This window comes from Rhododendron vialii, chromosome 6a (genome assembly GCF_030253575.1).
Source record: "Rhododendron vialii isolate Sample 1 chromosome 6a, ASM3025357v1".
NCBI lineage: Eukaryota > Viridiplantae > Streptophyta > Magnoliopsida > Ericales > Ericaceae > Rhododendron > Rhododendron vialii.
The window spans coordinates 1,163,028-1,177,915 of NC_080562.1; the positions used below are offsets into that span (position 1 = coordinate 1,163,028).

Consider the following 14,888-nt stretch of genomic DNA (forward strand, 5'->3'; position numbering starts at 1 on the left):
AAACTAACAAATGTAAAAAAAAATCCAAATAAGGATAGAAGTTAGTTCCTTTTACGCAAAGGTAGATATTATTTTTGTGACGCAACTCACAAATTTAGAATAGAAGTTTTTTTTGGTAACTAAAATTTATATCACCAGAAAACGCAAATAGCTAAAAAAATTGGCAGAGCTCTACATCAGAAACAAACTAACCACCAAAACTAAATACGATTGTTCAACAGAAGTAAAAATTTTCAAATCGACTATATGGATTCAAGTACGTCATGTTTCGTTATTCAAAAAAATCAAGATTCTTTCGATCGAACTGCTGCCTAAAAGTGTTAATTTTGATCTATCTCTCCCCTTAGTATTACCCTCAATTGAATCACATCACTCCTCCAAACTCCACATCAATGATCAATCGATTCTCTAATAAACATGTCCAAATCACGTCATTAGAAGAAGCAATTATTGGGTCAGATCTGAAAGTAAAATTTTTCCACGACTTCATTCGAACCATTTGGTGTAAATTAGATGTCAGCCACATCACCCCAATCTCTTAAGTTAACTACATAATGCTGACTATACGAACATGTGTATATATGTTGTTTTTGTTATGTTGAAACATCCGTCACTTACGTTAACCAAACTAAACAGAGCTTTAAATCCCGATCAATTCAGATCGACTATACAGATTTAAGTAAATCGTGTTTCGTTGTTCAAAAGATCAAGATTCTTTCTATCAAACTACCGCCTCAAATGTTAATTTCAATATATCTCTCCCCTTAGTATTACCTTCGATTGTAATGATATCACTCCTCTTAACTACCGCATCGGTTGATTCTGTGATAAACGTATCCAACTCACATTGTTATAAGAAAGAATGTTAATTGGTTTGAAAATTTTGCAATTAAGAAAACACGGGTCTTGACCTTTAGGCTCTCTAGGTCCCATGGATATATATATATATATATATATAGAGTTAGGTTCCGATGAGGGATCCCTCATTTTATTAAAATGCGAGACTCCCCTTCCCGATTGAATTTCGATGATCCGAGCCGCTCAAAGTTATCAGAACGTGATTTTAAGGGTCCCTAATGAGAAATCAGCAAAAAAAATGACCTGGAAGGGCTTCATCCGAGCAGTTTTCATTGAACGATTCAAAAAAAACTGCTCAGATGACGCCCTTCCCGGTCATTTTTTTTGCTGATTTCTTGCGAGGGCCCTTAAAATTACGTTCTGCACACATTGAACGGTTCGGATTTTCAAAATTTGATCGGCAAATGAAAGTCTCTCATTTTAACAAAATAAGGGATCCCTCACTTGAAAATTTCTCTCTCTCTCTCTCTCTATATATATCTCTGTATTCCTGTACAAGTAGATACATGCAAGTACTTAGCGTCTAGAAGACTTTAGTCCTAGTCAGAAACGATAAGAATTTTCATGTTTAATTTCTTTTTGATGGGTTGTCAATAATAGAAGATATCATCATTTAGCACCAAGAATAACTGTCCCAACAACTCCATCAAACATTTGGCAAGAAAAAAACTAAAGGAAATAAGATCACTTTATCTTTCGGCAGTATTTTTTGCTCCAAACTCAAGACGGTCGCTCTATATATACTTTCATTCTTAATTCTCGTTCTCACAAATTTCGTACTTTGAGCTATTATGAAAAACTCTCTTCTCTTTTTTTTTAGAGAGAAATAGGCAACACTTTTACGGTTTTAATTTGAACGTTACTCGTTTTTTCGTGCGCACACACGTATTATGTGAGTTAACTCTTGCAGCAAGCTGCTGCATACACATGTAAGCGCCGGTCAGCCCCAGTTGTCCACCAAATATTACTCTCCCTCTCTCTCTCTCTCTCTCTCTCTCTCGGCACTTTCCTTCCAAACTCTACTTTCTCAAAATAAACTATAAATATTGACTCGTAGGCAGTTGGTAACTTGCGTGAAGGGCGGAGTGAGGGAAAAAACAGAGAAGTGTTCCAGAGGTATGGGTGAGGTAGTTGAAGACAGCGCCACCGCGCCACCGCCGGTGGTATCAGCCCCACCGATGCAAACTCAGTACAACTCACCCTCTCTGTCAAGAAAGCCATTACTCCAAATAGAACACCCAAATGCAGCAAAAACCAAGAGTCCGAAGACCTCTCATTCTCGGACTCCGAGCTTCATAACACCCTTGGGGAGTCCAGTGAGGAGGGCCATTAAGCTCACGAAGCTTGACCCCCAAGATGCTTGGCTACCCATCACCGAGTCCAGAAATGGAAATGCTTATTACGCTGCTTTTCATACACTCTGTTCTGGCATTGGGATTCAGGCTCTTGTTGTCCCTGTTGCCTTCACTGTTCTTGGCTGGTAAGCTTCTACTTACTATCATTTTGGTTGCGTAGCAATCGGCTTTTAAATCACGGTATCGAAAAACATAACGTTAACCGATAATATGGCCATATAGTTGGCCGATATTAGACGTACAACATCAGTCAATACATGGATAACAACGGTATCGGAGGATTCGTGGGCCTTTGAGTCCTATAATAAACAAGCTTCACACTCCTGACACTTACCAACATATACACGCGCGTTTTGTGCAAAATTCTCAATAAGAAGTCTTTCGGATTCGGTCTTTTCAATTCTAACTAAAATCCTAACAGGATCGGTCGTATTTTCCGTTGTTATGTCATTCTGGATGAACTACTTGTGTGAAAGTTCTGTTTTTGGATCATCTCTTTATAATTCTTACATTCATTGACAAAGTCACATCGATGATTCTGTTAGTTTGGCAAGCTCTTTTTTGACAACAATGCTATAGCTCTAAATACATATGTTTCAATTAGTTTATACGGGTTAGAAGGTAGAGGAAAGGGAGAAAGTCATGTTCGAATCCTACTAAATCTTGGGCTACTGGAAGGTTTGTCTGATCGTTCACTTCAGGGGGTCGGAATTCGTCGAGGTGCGCAAGCTAGCCTGGACATCCGGTTATCGAAAACAAAAGAGAGAAAGTGGCTTATCAATAGTAACTTTTGACATGCATCTACAGTTCTGACTTTGTAGCCTGTAGCAAAACGGGACGCCCATGATTATGCACGAAAAGTATCATGCAAATCAATTTCATTTACTCCTAGTTGATTTCCTCAGAAGTATACAGATAACCGTCATTATCAAAACCCCTGAGCCATCAAGTACAAAAAATAATATCGTCCAACATGATCCGTGTACTATTGATCAGTTCATATGAAACTTTGTCCCATCTTTAGTTGTGCTTTCGTTGGTGACGATGAGATTGACTCTGAGATGAATATTGTGTTTATTACGTCGGATACCGAGTTGCTCAAAAAATGAAATATTCGCAACACCCTACAACATAGTATGGTTATTAAAATACAATCTCCATAGCAGAAATAAATAATAAAATCTGGCCTCCACCCCGTGACCTCCCGATAGTTGACAAGATTATTAATCTAGGACACGGTGCGCCAATCCTGCAGTAACTGATTTTAGCCACAAAACAGGAAAATTCATTTGGTTACTTCTACGACTTTGTGTCAACTGCTTCGTGAGATATAAAATTTCTTTTGCCGATAAAAAAAAAAAACTTCGTGTGTCGACCGTTGCAGTAAAATCTTGGCTTGACCAATTACGTACCGATTTTGCGTTGCAGGGCATGGGGAACAATAAGTTTGACAGTGGCATTCGTTTGGCAGTTGTACACACTGGGGCTGTTGGTTAAGCTTCATGAATCCACCGAAACTGGGATGCGTTATAGCAGATACCTCCAACTCTTCAGTGCAACTTTCGGTATGTCCCTATCAATCTCAGATTGATTGCATTTTTATCTTCTACAAAACTTGAACCTTGCAATTCCTTTCCTCTGATTTAGACAAATTTTATATCAGTTTCCTAAATTGAACCAACCGAAACTTTATGTTAAGTCGGAACAATGGATTTGTGGAGGAATTTGCCGATAAGAGGTTTGGGGCCGAGTAAGTGACTAGGGAATAGTAACCCATTTCATAGGAGGAAACTTTGCGCCCATCGACTACGCCTTTTGACTTGATCTTTCACCCTGACTCACCATCCGTGGACGAACCTTGTGTAGGAACCTTTCTTATGCAGACATGATAATTGTTAACCCATCTCACAGGAGGAAACTTTGTGCCCATCGACTATGCCTTTTGACCTGATCTTTCACCCTGACTCACCATCTGTGGACGAACCTTGTGGAAGAAACCCGTCTTATGCTGACATGATAATTGGTTAACCCATTTCTCAGGAGGAAACTTTGTGCCCATCGACTATGCCTTTTGACCTGATCTTTGGCCCCCTAATTCACCATCCGTGGACGAACCTTGTAGAGGAACCCTTTTTATGCTGACATGTTAGATAGATATTCAAGCTGTTCCCCTGTTAATGAATCGTACACAAACAAGCCTACAGAAGGAGTTTAACTTCTTTAGTGTCATGTCAGAGTGCGAGTTTAAGTCACGAAAATCAAACTATGGAGAAAAAATTGGGAAAAAGTTGCTCATCTAATGCTAATCTTGTACTGACAGGTGACAAAATGGCAAATATTTTTGCCGCCTTCCCAATAATGTATCTGTCCGGCGGAACTTGCGTTGCCCTAATCATAATTGGCGGTGGAACAATGAAAACCTTCTACCAAATAGCGTGCGGGGCAAGTTGCGCCGGCAAGCCAATGCCGTTAACCACGGTGGAGTGGTACTTGGTTTTCACTTGCGCTGCCGTGCTTCTGTCTCAGCTGCCCAACTTGAACTCCATCGCCGGTGTATCTCTCGTCGGTGCTATCACCGCCATCGGCTACTGCACGATAATGTGGATTGTTTCGGTCACAGAGGGCAGGCTTGATGGTGTGTCGTACGATCGAGTGAGACCGGTCTCCAATGTTGTTTGGATATTTGGCATTTTGAATTCGTATGGAATTATTGCTTTTGCTTTCAGAGGCCATAATCTTACCCTCGAAATTCAGGTACCATCCACCCTTCATTGGAAATTGCGAAGTTCTTTTATTCCAAAACCATTATTACTTCTCTAATGCACTTTCAGCTACACATTGTGAGGATTCGGGGATGCTGCCAAGCGGGGTACTTTGGCAGCATCCCTGCTTGATAGCATCCAGGGAGGACCTGGAATAAGCTATCACAAACACAAACAAGTTGCGCTGTTAAAATTAGCCCATTTCATTACTTCTTTCTATCCAAATTATTGGAATGTAAGACTATGCAAAGAGAAAGTAACAAAAGAAAATTAGAAGAAAAACAAAGTAATCATAGTAAGAAAAAAAGGAAGAAAGAGGAGAATTATTATTATTATTTTTCTCGGCGAAAGAGGAGAATTTGTTGATGGTAGCTTTTGGTTTGCAGGCAACAATGCCTTCAAGTGAGAAGCATCCATCCCATGTGCCAATGTGGAGAGGGGTTCAAATTGCTTATGTGATTGTTGCAATGTGCTTATTTCCTCTTGCGATAGGAGGATATTGGGCTTATGGCCACAAGGTATATATATTTCTTCAACTAAGTTCCATTTTTCCTCATAACTATAACCCACAAATAAAGACCTAAACCAATCTAAAAAAAATGGTATCATCTTCTTTTCTTTCAGATACCAGAAAATGGTGGAATGTTAGCAGCAATTTACACGTACCACGGACGCGACACATCGCAAGCTGTTTTAGGATTAGTGAGCCTGTTCATCATAGTAAACGCAGTGAGCTCCTTCCAGATCTACGCCATGCAAATGTTTGACGACATGGAGTCCAAGTTCACCAGCAGGATGAACAGGCCCTGCCCGTGGTGGCTCCGGGCAATCTCCCGGGCCATGTTTGGGTATGGGTGCTTCTTCGTGGCTGTTGCGATTCCCTTCTTGGGTAGCTTCGCTGGGTTGATCGGTGGGGTTGCATTGCCCGTGACATTTTCATATCCGTGTTTCATGTGGCTTAAGATTAAGAAACCCAAGAAGCATAGTTTCGCGTGGTGGCTCAACTGGGGACTGGGAATTTTGGGCATGGTTTTGAGCGTTTTGGTGATTGCTGCTGGGGTTTATGTTGTGATTGACACTGGCATTAAAGTGAGCTTTTTCAAGCCTCAGTAAAGGATAGAGCCTGCGGGGGATATGGTAAGGAAGTGTATTTTATAGACATTGGCTCTGATTTGAATGGGTCTGATGAGCTGAAGGAAGTATTGTTAGATTTCCTTCAAAGCTTTTGTGTTTATAGTTGCTTGCAACCATCAAATAATGCTCTCACCAATATACTCCACTCTATGTACTTGGACGTTCTTCTGTATCTGTTAACCATAGAAAAACAATGCCACATTTTGTGCACAGTGATTGTGCGGCACAGATCATGGTGTAGGGCCCACTTAGAATCCCACACAAACATCTAATTAAATTTAAATCGTTTCTTCAAGAGTCCCGCAAAAAATCAGCTTAATCTGATAATTATAGGTGCTCGATCCAATCATCCAACTTTTCATTTAGATTCTAGGGTCCTGAAAAATTAAATGATTAGATTGAGCACATATAGGTATTAGAATGAGCTGATTTTCTCAAGAGGGCTTCAAAAAAAAAAGTTTACATTTAATGAATGACTCGGAATATTTGTGTGAGACCCAGGGTGGGCCCCACACCGTGATTTGTGCACAATCGCTATGCACAAAATCCGTATGGGTAGACTACATGTTTGATAATTGGGAGTGTTTGTAGTAGCTTAGATTATAGTAAAAGCCAGTTCTGTTGCCAAAGATGAAAGCAAAAAGCATCAAAATAGAGCTTTGGAATTAGTAGTTTTTTCCAGCTTCCTGAGGTGGTTTTCTCCCAGCAAGAGTTATTAGCAGAAGCCGCAACAAACTAGATGGACACAATTCCTGATAAGTAAAAGGAGGCTAAACGTTTTAGTTTTATAAGCTCTAGCAAACGCCCAGCCATCGAAACCCTTGTTCCCCGGAAATATTGTCCTGCAATATTTAGGAAGATTGAACTGCAGGAGTTCAGCAATGAAACATTCCGCATCCCAAACGTAATAGAAACAGAACAAATAGAAAGGAAGCCAAGCATACAACAATCTATCCTCTTTTGACCCAAAACATCCCAGCATGATCATCTGTAACTATCAGAACCACAAAGCAAAGCCAAAAAAAAATGCTAAGCAACAACGCTTGGGTCGTTTTGTGTTGAAGTAACCGCATCAATTATACTATTTAATGAGTGAGCTTACTTTAGCTCAATACATATGTCAATAAACAAAAAGAGAGGATGGACCAAAAGCAATGGTCAAAATTTAACAATCTACAAAAGAAATCTGAGATCGCTTGGGAAAAAAGTTCATAGCTTGATATAGCTCTACATCGACAATGGAAGAAGCATCCTTCGTTTCTTTTTCCTGTCCAGTCTTACTTGCTTTGTAATTTTCATGCATAAAAGCAGCAGCAATGTGATGCAAACTAAGATAAACGCAATCTTCACATGCCCGAAATATAACGAAACAGCTGAGAACACCAGGAAAGCTAAAATGATGAGTTCCCATAACACAAAGATGACAACGTCCACCCTGCACTCATGGAAAAGGAAAAAGCAAGACAGAAAAATGTCAGAGGTGGGTGCTATTCTTCAGCAATTCCCAAACAAGTGATTCTGCACGGACACCATACTGAAAACAAATTGCACTCTAGGGGGGAAAAGGCAGCAGTGGCAGTAGCAGGAAAAGCGAAAAGTAATCACCCTCAGCTATCAGTAATCGTAAGGTCTAAGTAGTAACCAAGAAAGCTTTCAAACTGAATAAGCAAAGATTAAACAAGAGGGGATGACAAACATTCGTTGGGACTTAAGGCTCAGTTTGGTTAGGGCACAACCAACATCAACAACTCAACCCATTTAGTCATGGCATGGTCTATTTTCCTCACTTCGATCACAAACACCTCACGCATCTCATGAAACATACCATACATGGAAATGGAATACATTCCCATCTAAGAGCACTATTACACCTTCAGTAGCACAACAGGATTTCCATTATTTACATGGATGTGGGATTGGGCAAAAGTAGGAACCGAAGGGTAGGGTTTGATGTTCTTGAGTCGTGTCTTAAAGTGTCCTAATGGGCTGTATTATCCATCTTGAGCCACATTAGCATCTTGCAAACCAAACCAAATCGATTCTAGCTTTCAGTTGTGCCATTGATTTCCTCCTTTACTTTGTTTTTGTACTTTGGGCCTTTTCTCTGCCGTTTTTATTGATGGCTTGTCCAGTGCAATCCCACTTCGGCAAGGAATTTCACAAGCGAGAAAACTAAATCCTTTAATTTCCAACAATGATTGAAAGTTGAGTGCTAATCCCTAACGAACCCCAGTACCGCTTAAGTCTATCAGTAAAAATTAAAATCTAGAAACCAAAAAAAGAAAGAAATGAGAGTTTTAATCCACTCGTGAGAGAAGGACATGAAATTAGGCAGTTGAGTCAAAAACTCAAAAGACAAAATTTCCCTAACATTAAAGAAAGGGGAAGAAGCCAATAAAAAACATTCATTTTTGTTCTTTTCTCTCTCCATTTCTCACCCAAATGCTCAATCCAAATGAGTGATTAGGCTAGAAACCATAACCCTTTCTTTTCTTTTCTTTTCTTATGAAATTCCTCAATCCAAAGGGATGGTAACCCAAGACAATATTTCTTCGACGGATAGCATTATTCCAACCCAATTAGCACAGTTTGGTAGCTCAGTTCTTTACCGTTTCCTGATTTATGCTTTGGCATGTTAAAGACCTATTCTTTAGTTCTTTACAATTTCTTGTTTTGTCTTTGGCATGTCTAAGACCTATGAGAAAGCACAGCAGTAAACTCCATCAACAAACCCACAACCTAACTGATTCAATCGGATCAAATCATTGCCTCAAAGATCACAAAATAATCAATGCAACAAATATTAACACGAAACCCTAAATAAACAAGTTAAACGAAAATTGGGGAATTAAAAAAAAAACCCAATTTACGAAACAATTAAAGGGCGATTAAAGAGTGGGTACCGTGAAAAGTGGAGATTAGAAGTGGATGAAAAAACCGAGAAAGATGTCCAGTCGTACTTCGATCGAATCTGGTACTCTCTCAGCTGTTCCGCCAGATTGGATCGAGTTATCATCTCTCTCTCTCTCTCTCCCCTTGAATCTTACGTGTATCTCCGGAGCTCAGAAGACATGTACGATTCAATGCTTCGATGAAGAAGAAGCCGAAATTTGAAATCTGACGGAGAAAAAGGGAGGAGACGAGAAGGAACAATTAAGCATCAACGTTCTCTTTGTTGTTTTTTGTTTTTTCTCCGGGAAATTTCACTTCGCCCCTCTCAAAATATCACGAGCCGAGGAATCGCGAGAAGGTTGGTTTGTTTGACTCCGGAGTTCTAATTGGGTGGTAGTATAAACTAATCCAAACCATTGTGATTATTTCTTTTATTCTTCCATATATAATTGAGATGTCCGGGCTAACCTCTCCGGGCCACAAGGTTAGCTTTCGCATATTTCAACTTATTATTGAACTCAATTCTATAGTCCATTAGCGGAGATTCCACTTAAAATCAAAGAAAAATTCCGTTTGAACTAACCCGAAAGAAGTTAATTATAATTTAGAAGATTTCAAGCCTCAACAGATCTGGTCAACCCTTTAGGCATTGGATTTATTTCACTCTCCGTGCAATAGTAAAAAATGATCCGCAACTACTTATCTCATTCTTTACCTCAACTAAATCAAACACATTACAATTAATCATGTATCACATTTTTTTGGATAACTAGGACGTGGGTTAATTTATGCACGCATCGACTAATTTTGTACCACGTAAAATCTCATATGTTATCCGAATGACCCACATCTCTCCTTTATTCAATTTTTCTTTCCGTTTGTTAGTTTTGGGTCAAATAAAATTTGTTCACAACCTTTTGAGCTCATTCATTTTGGAATTTTGGATTTGAATTTATAGGTAGCAAATGTAAAGAGAAATAGAGTAATAATTGAAAATAGAGGTAATAATTGGAAAGAGATAGAAAGAAAATGAGAGTAATGATTGAAGAGAAATAAAATAATAATTAGAATCCAAAATCTAAAATCCAAAACCCTGCTTTTGTTCGGTTGTGGGTTTGAAAAAAAATTTCCAAACCCAAATCTACTCATTACCTATATTTTCAATCATTACTTTCATTTCTCTCTCCACTCAGGTGGTGTTCCAACTCACCTTCCTTTTTAAAAAGTTCTTTTTTTTCAATTTTCAAATTCAAATATAATGAAAATGAAAAATAATTTTTTGATTTTTCTTGCACCGTATAAAAGATTTCAATGAAATCTATCAAACAAGATCCATATTGGTAGGAAAATTATTTGCATAAACATATAATTTTTGGGCTTGAAAATACCTTCCTTTTTCCAAAACCTTCTTTTTTTGAAGTTGGAACACCCCCTCATTACCCCTATATCCAATCATTAATCTTATTTCTCTCTCTATTCATTACCTCTCTCTATTTATTACCTTTATCTTCAATTATTATCATATTTTCTCTCGTCATTCATTACCCAAAAATCAAACCCAAAAAATTTTCCAAACCCACGACCGAACAAGGATGTCAGGGTCGAATTCGAGTTTCAATCATAATTTTATATTTTCGGATTGTTATGTTTTGAATCTCCCGTCCATTTGCAATTGGGTCAAAGCCAAGGGTCATTACTGTCGAGCTCCGGAACACGGTTTTCCTAAACAGTGCGAGCCACAGATGCAAAACCCAGTGACCATCCCCACCCAAAACTCATTCTTTCACCCCCATATTTATATATAGATAGTGCCATTCCTGAACAAAAAAACCAGCCAGAAGATTACTGTAGGGGCATAGGGGACCCCAAACAAAAATGGCAATAGAATTCAATGTACTCCGCGCTCCATCTCTTCCATCTCTTTGCCACTTTATGAAGGAGAGAGAGAGTGAGAGAGAGAGGACGAAGAAGAAGAATGGAGAAGAAGGCTAAAGTGATTTGCTCTGTGTTGGGTTCTAGGGCTTTTACCTGCTACTTTAAGGTTTCTCTGTGGGGCAACAAGGATAAAGGTAATTAATTATCCATTTCCCTGAGGGAATATTGTAAAACATACTGGACTCAAAGAGTTGTTCAAAATATCGAACTGAGTTCTCTAGAAAATTTTTGCCACGAATTTCTGCCGGAAGTAACAGTAATTGGCGAGCATACTGGTCTGGATTTAGAAAATTGTGAAAACGACTTCCATGATCTGTACAAAATTCCTTAGGCAAATAAGCAAATCATAAAGATTGATGTAGAAAGGATCTCTAGTTCCTTCGGAATTGGTAAGATCTTTGGCCCCAAATGAGGAAACCCTAGGAGAGTTGTTGACTCCAAATACCGTCCATGTACGACCCGTACGAATCGGTATTGATATAGCAATTCAATCCAAGCTCTTGGAATTGGAACAAGTTTTGCAGTTGATAACGGAAGGTGTGATAAGTAACACGTTAGCTTCAACATTGCATACACCCAATCTGATTGGTGACTTGGGTTTAGGATGCAGTCAAGTGACCTAAGATTGCGGTTGGTAGTATCCATTCCGAGTTATCAAAAATAAAGATTGCAGTTGGTAGTTATCTATTCTGAGAGAAGACCAAAAGCAAACCGGAGAAAGAAAAGAAAAAGACAGACAAAAGACAAACCAGCATCAGCCCAAGACATGGGGAGAAAAGAGCGAAAAGACACTTAAGCGGGTAAAATTGGTAAAAACCTTGTCCTTGTTGTTTCCCTTGTGTTACTGATAAGTGATAACCTTCACCTAGTGTGTGTTATGTAGATGAATTTTGATGTCTAATGCTCACCTTCCATTGGGGCTTATTAAATGCAGTTGAATTTGTTACTGTCGTACTTCTTGCGACTTGGAGTATTAGTTCTTTGAAGCACAAAGTCCAGTTGAGTCTGTCTCCATGTGCATAGAATGTAGCAGCGGTTATTTGAGTGGTAAAACGCTGGTTAAATGAGACGATTACATTTAATGAAGTTCGTATTGTCTGTTGTTTAAGTTTTGTATGGACTGCCTGATACTTCAATAGCTTTGAAGTTTGTACATATTTCATTCACGTCAAATCTAGAATGACTGAGACTTCAACATTCTGGACATGGCTATTCATTATAAGGCTAAAATGTTACTCGCTCCTTCATAGTCTTTGGAGTAATATGAATTCTCACCCTTAACCATCCCCCCCCCTCCCCTCCCCTCCCCTTCCTTTTCTTCTTTGCAGGCTTCTCAGGTTCAGTTCACCTCTTCTTCTGCATGTATTAATGTATATACCCCAGCAGTCCAGCTTCGAGTCTTGGATTAGCTGGAGCAGTGTCTCTTACGGTTGCTAAGATTATCATCAGTATCAGTTCTGGCTTTTGTTGCAGACGAGGTTCTTATCAATTAAACATTATATGGGCATGGGATTTGATAGCCTTCATCATGTCATGGTAATTCTGAGCTTTCGACTGGAAGGTTTCAAAACAAATTTCTAATTAGTACAGACATTTTCTACAGCAAGCACACTCTAACTACTTTTTAGGCACGTTTATAGTTACCTGATATTTTTGCAGGTGTTTGACTTTGTTTTGTTGCTTATGATAGAATTCTCTGTTTCTAAAGTTCGCTGTTTTCATTTTCAAGAATCTTGATTGGTAAAAACATTAAGTTGATAATACTGTGTTCTTAAATATGTTGTGTGAGGCAAAAAGGTTTGGTTTGGACAATCTGTATTGCCTTCTTATCATGACACGTTAATTGTGAAATTGGTTAAAATTGGCAAGTAGGATTCGTTCTCCTCTCATTGCAAGAAGACTTGGTTAAGTTTGACCCTAGTTATTTGGACTGCGGATTGATTTGGTACGAGGAACGGTACGGCCACCTTGCTTGTCAAAAACCTCCAAATACTCCTATAACCATGGCAATCCTTCAGAAGCATCTGTAAGCCCGTCTAGAGCTCCACAAAACCTGCAAACACAGAAACGCATCAATATTCTCCAACAAGATAACGAACTTTTGAAGCACCAAAATTCGGCGACACGGGAACACGGCGAAAAATGTGTGGTACGTCCATTAAATTTGATTAATTTTTTGAGGAGGACACAGTGGGGACAGGAGGGACACGCATGGATACACGGCAGACTTAAATATGCAATATGTATTACTTAAAATATTTTTGGTTAAAAGTTTTATATGGCGGAAATATGATGTTTGTTTGTACATATTATGCTTCATTCTTCTACGTATAACTTAGGAATATATACATATATAAATATATATATTTTTTTTTTCCTGTGTCCCCTGCCGTGTATGTGTCCGTCTTTTCTTACAATCCCATGTCCTATGTCCGTTTGTATCCGTGCTACATAGGGGCTAACTAAGTGTAAATTAGGAGGTACATTTAAGCACCTATCTGTTGAGAACTTGATATGCCACATGCCGTGAATTGAGTTATGGAGATCACGAAATACAATGTACTTATTTGTAAGAGATAAAGATCCAATACATAGAATGCTAGTTTCGGAATTCTTGATGTACTACATGCATTTCTAGAAGCATTTTCACTGATTTGTTTTACATTTGTCCAATGAATACTCTATTTTTTGGTTGGGTACATTTTAATTCGTTCTCCTAAGGAAAACGGTAAGGAAAGCCTTGGATTCGCTTTAGGTCGCTTAATTCCATGTTTTGGAGCATTGGTATGCCATGTTTTGTAATATGTGTTCGAATACGTATTTTGCAGGGGTGTGGCGAATCATGTTAACAGAGGTGTGACCATGACAGAGCATTATCTATACATGTAGCTTTGTTTCAAACTTATTTTATGTTGTTGATTTCTTCTCTTTTCATTATTTTCTTCGATCTTCCCATTTCTCCTACTCCAGAAATTTTAGGTTCGACAAGTGCTAAATCTATTTTGCATCTAGTGCAGGATGTTATTTATCATAGCAATCCTTCTGTTTCTATCTGGTGCTGGACTCCACGGACACCACAGGAGCAAGATCATGTACTTTGGCACCCACTCTTGCTACTTTGTGGAGCGCGGAGTCTTTTCAAATGCTGCTGTCTTCTCCCTTCATTCTGTGCTTATCCCGATTTGGTTAGCATTCAAATGGGACACCCACAAATCCCACCACCGCAATACCCTCAGTCACAATTCCCTCCTCCGAACATAGAAGCTCCAGTTGTTGTGAACATACAGACGTGAGGCTAATTTGCTGGGTACTGGGTTTAGCAGTTATGTTTCTGAACCGAACTAACTTCTACCTATTTTAGTAGATGCATGTTTCTAAGTTCGAACAGTTATACTCTCTCTCTCTCTAAGTTCGAACAGTTATATATATAGTCTGGATCTAGTCAGGGATCCTGGATTTTGGCTTTGGTGTGGACCATGATCTCAACCGTTGGATTGTGTTTTCAATGGTCCGGATCTGCGGACGATTGTTCACCGGCAAGAATAACTCTTACTTGTCAAAAATCATCCGCGGATCCGGACCATTGAAAACACAATCTAACAGATAACTCTTACCGATCAAAAACCGTCCGCAGATCCGGACCATTGAAAAGCATCATGTTTGAGAGTTAATTGTGTTGGGTTGCCCTAAGCGAATTGAACTTTGACCTGCTTCCAAAAAAGTAGTGCCAAAAGCCAAATCTGGGTCCGAATACAATTGCTTTTGGTAGCTGCTTTTCGTTACCGCGGGTAATTTCTACATAGTTTATTTTCTTTATTTGAATGGTTATATTGTTATATTCTCACAATCCATGCTAGCGTTTTTGTATCGTACCGAGCGATTCTGTTCTCTCTACAAATGACAATGTTACACGCGCCTACTTGAACGCCAGTAAGTGTTCGGTTGAATTGGA

The 14,888-nt window shown here is 39.0% G+C and overlaps 3 protein-coding genes across 4 annotated transcripts; 2 read left to right on the top strand and 1 right to left on the bottom strand.

Annotated features, from left to right (window-relative positions):
* Nucleotides 1–1,856: 1,856 nt before the first annotated feature.
* LOC131330866 (lysine histidine transporter-like 8) lies at nucleotides 1,857–6,337 on the top strand. The gene is made up of 5 exons (XM_058364603.1): nucleotides 1,857–2,338; nucleotides 3,642–3,778; nucleotides 4,534–4,967; nucleotides 5,362–5,493; nucleotides 5,600–6,337. Exons 1-5 carry the CDS (start codon nucleotides 1,977–1,979, stop codon nucleotides 6,086–6,088), a joined length of 1,554 nt encoding a protein of 517 aa, XP_058220586.1. The 5' UTR covers nucleotides 1,857–1,976; the 3' UTR covers nucleotides 6,089–6,337.
* Nucleotides 6,338–7,160: 823 nt separating this feature from the next.
* LOC131330867 (uncharacterized) lies at nucleotides 7,161–9,339 on the bottom strand. The gene is made up of 2 exons (XM_058364604.1): nucleotides 9,013–9,339; nucleotides 7,161–7,544 (listed from the first exon to the last, which is right to left on the bottom strand). Exons 1-2 carry the CDS (start codon nucleotides 9,123–9,125, stop codon nucleotides 7,337–7,339), a joined length of 321 nt encoding a protein of 106 aa, XP_058220587.1. The 5' UTR covers nucleotides 9,126–9,339; the 3' UTR covers nucleotides 7,161–7,336.
* A 1,403-nt stretch (nucleotides 9,340–10,742) lies between these two features.
* Nucleotides 10,743–14,399, top strand: LOC131330868 (uncharacterized). 2 transcript variants are annotated; one of them, XM_058364605.1, is made up of 4 exons: nucleotides 10,743–11,745; nucleotides 12,265–12,472; nucleotides 13,765–13,821; nucleotides 13,954–14,399. In XM_058364605.1, the coding sequence occupies exons 2-4, from the start codon at nucleotides 12,465–12,467 to the stop codon at nucleotides 14,195–14,197; spliced, it is 309 nt and encodes a 102-aa protein (XP_058220588.1). In that variant the 5' UTR covers nucleotides 10,743–11,745; nucleotides 12,265–12,464; the 3' UTR covers nucleotides 14,198–14,399. The 2 variants fall into 2 exon arrangements, 1 of the variants encoding a protein (XP_058220588.1); XR_009201273.1 differs by lacking the exon at nucleotides 13,765–13,821 and having other exon boundaries at nucleotides 10,743–11,070.
* The last annotated feature ends 489 nt before the right edge of the window (nucleotides 14,400–14,888 follow it).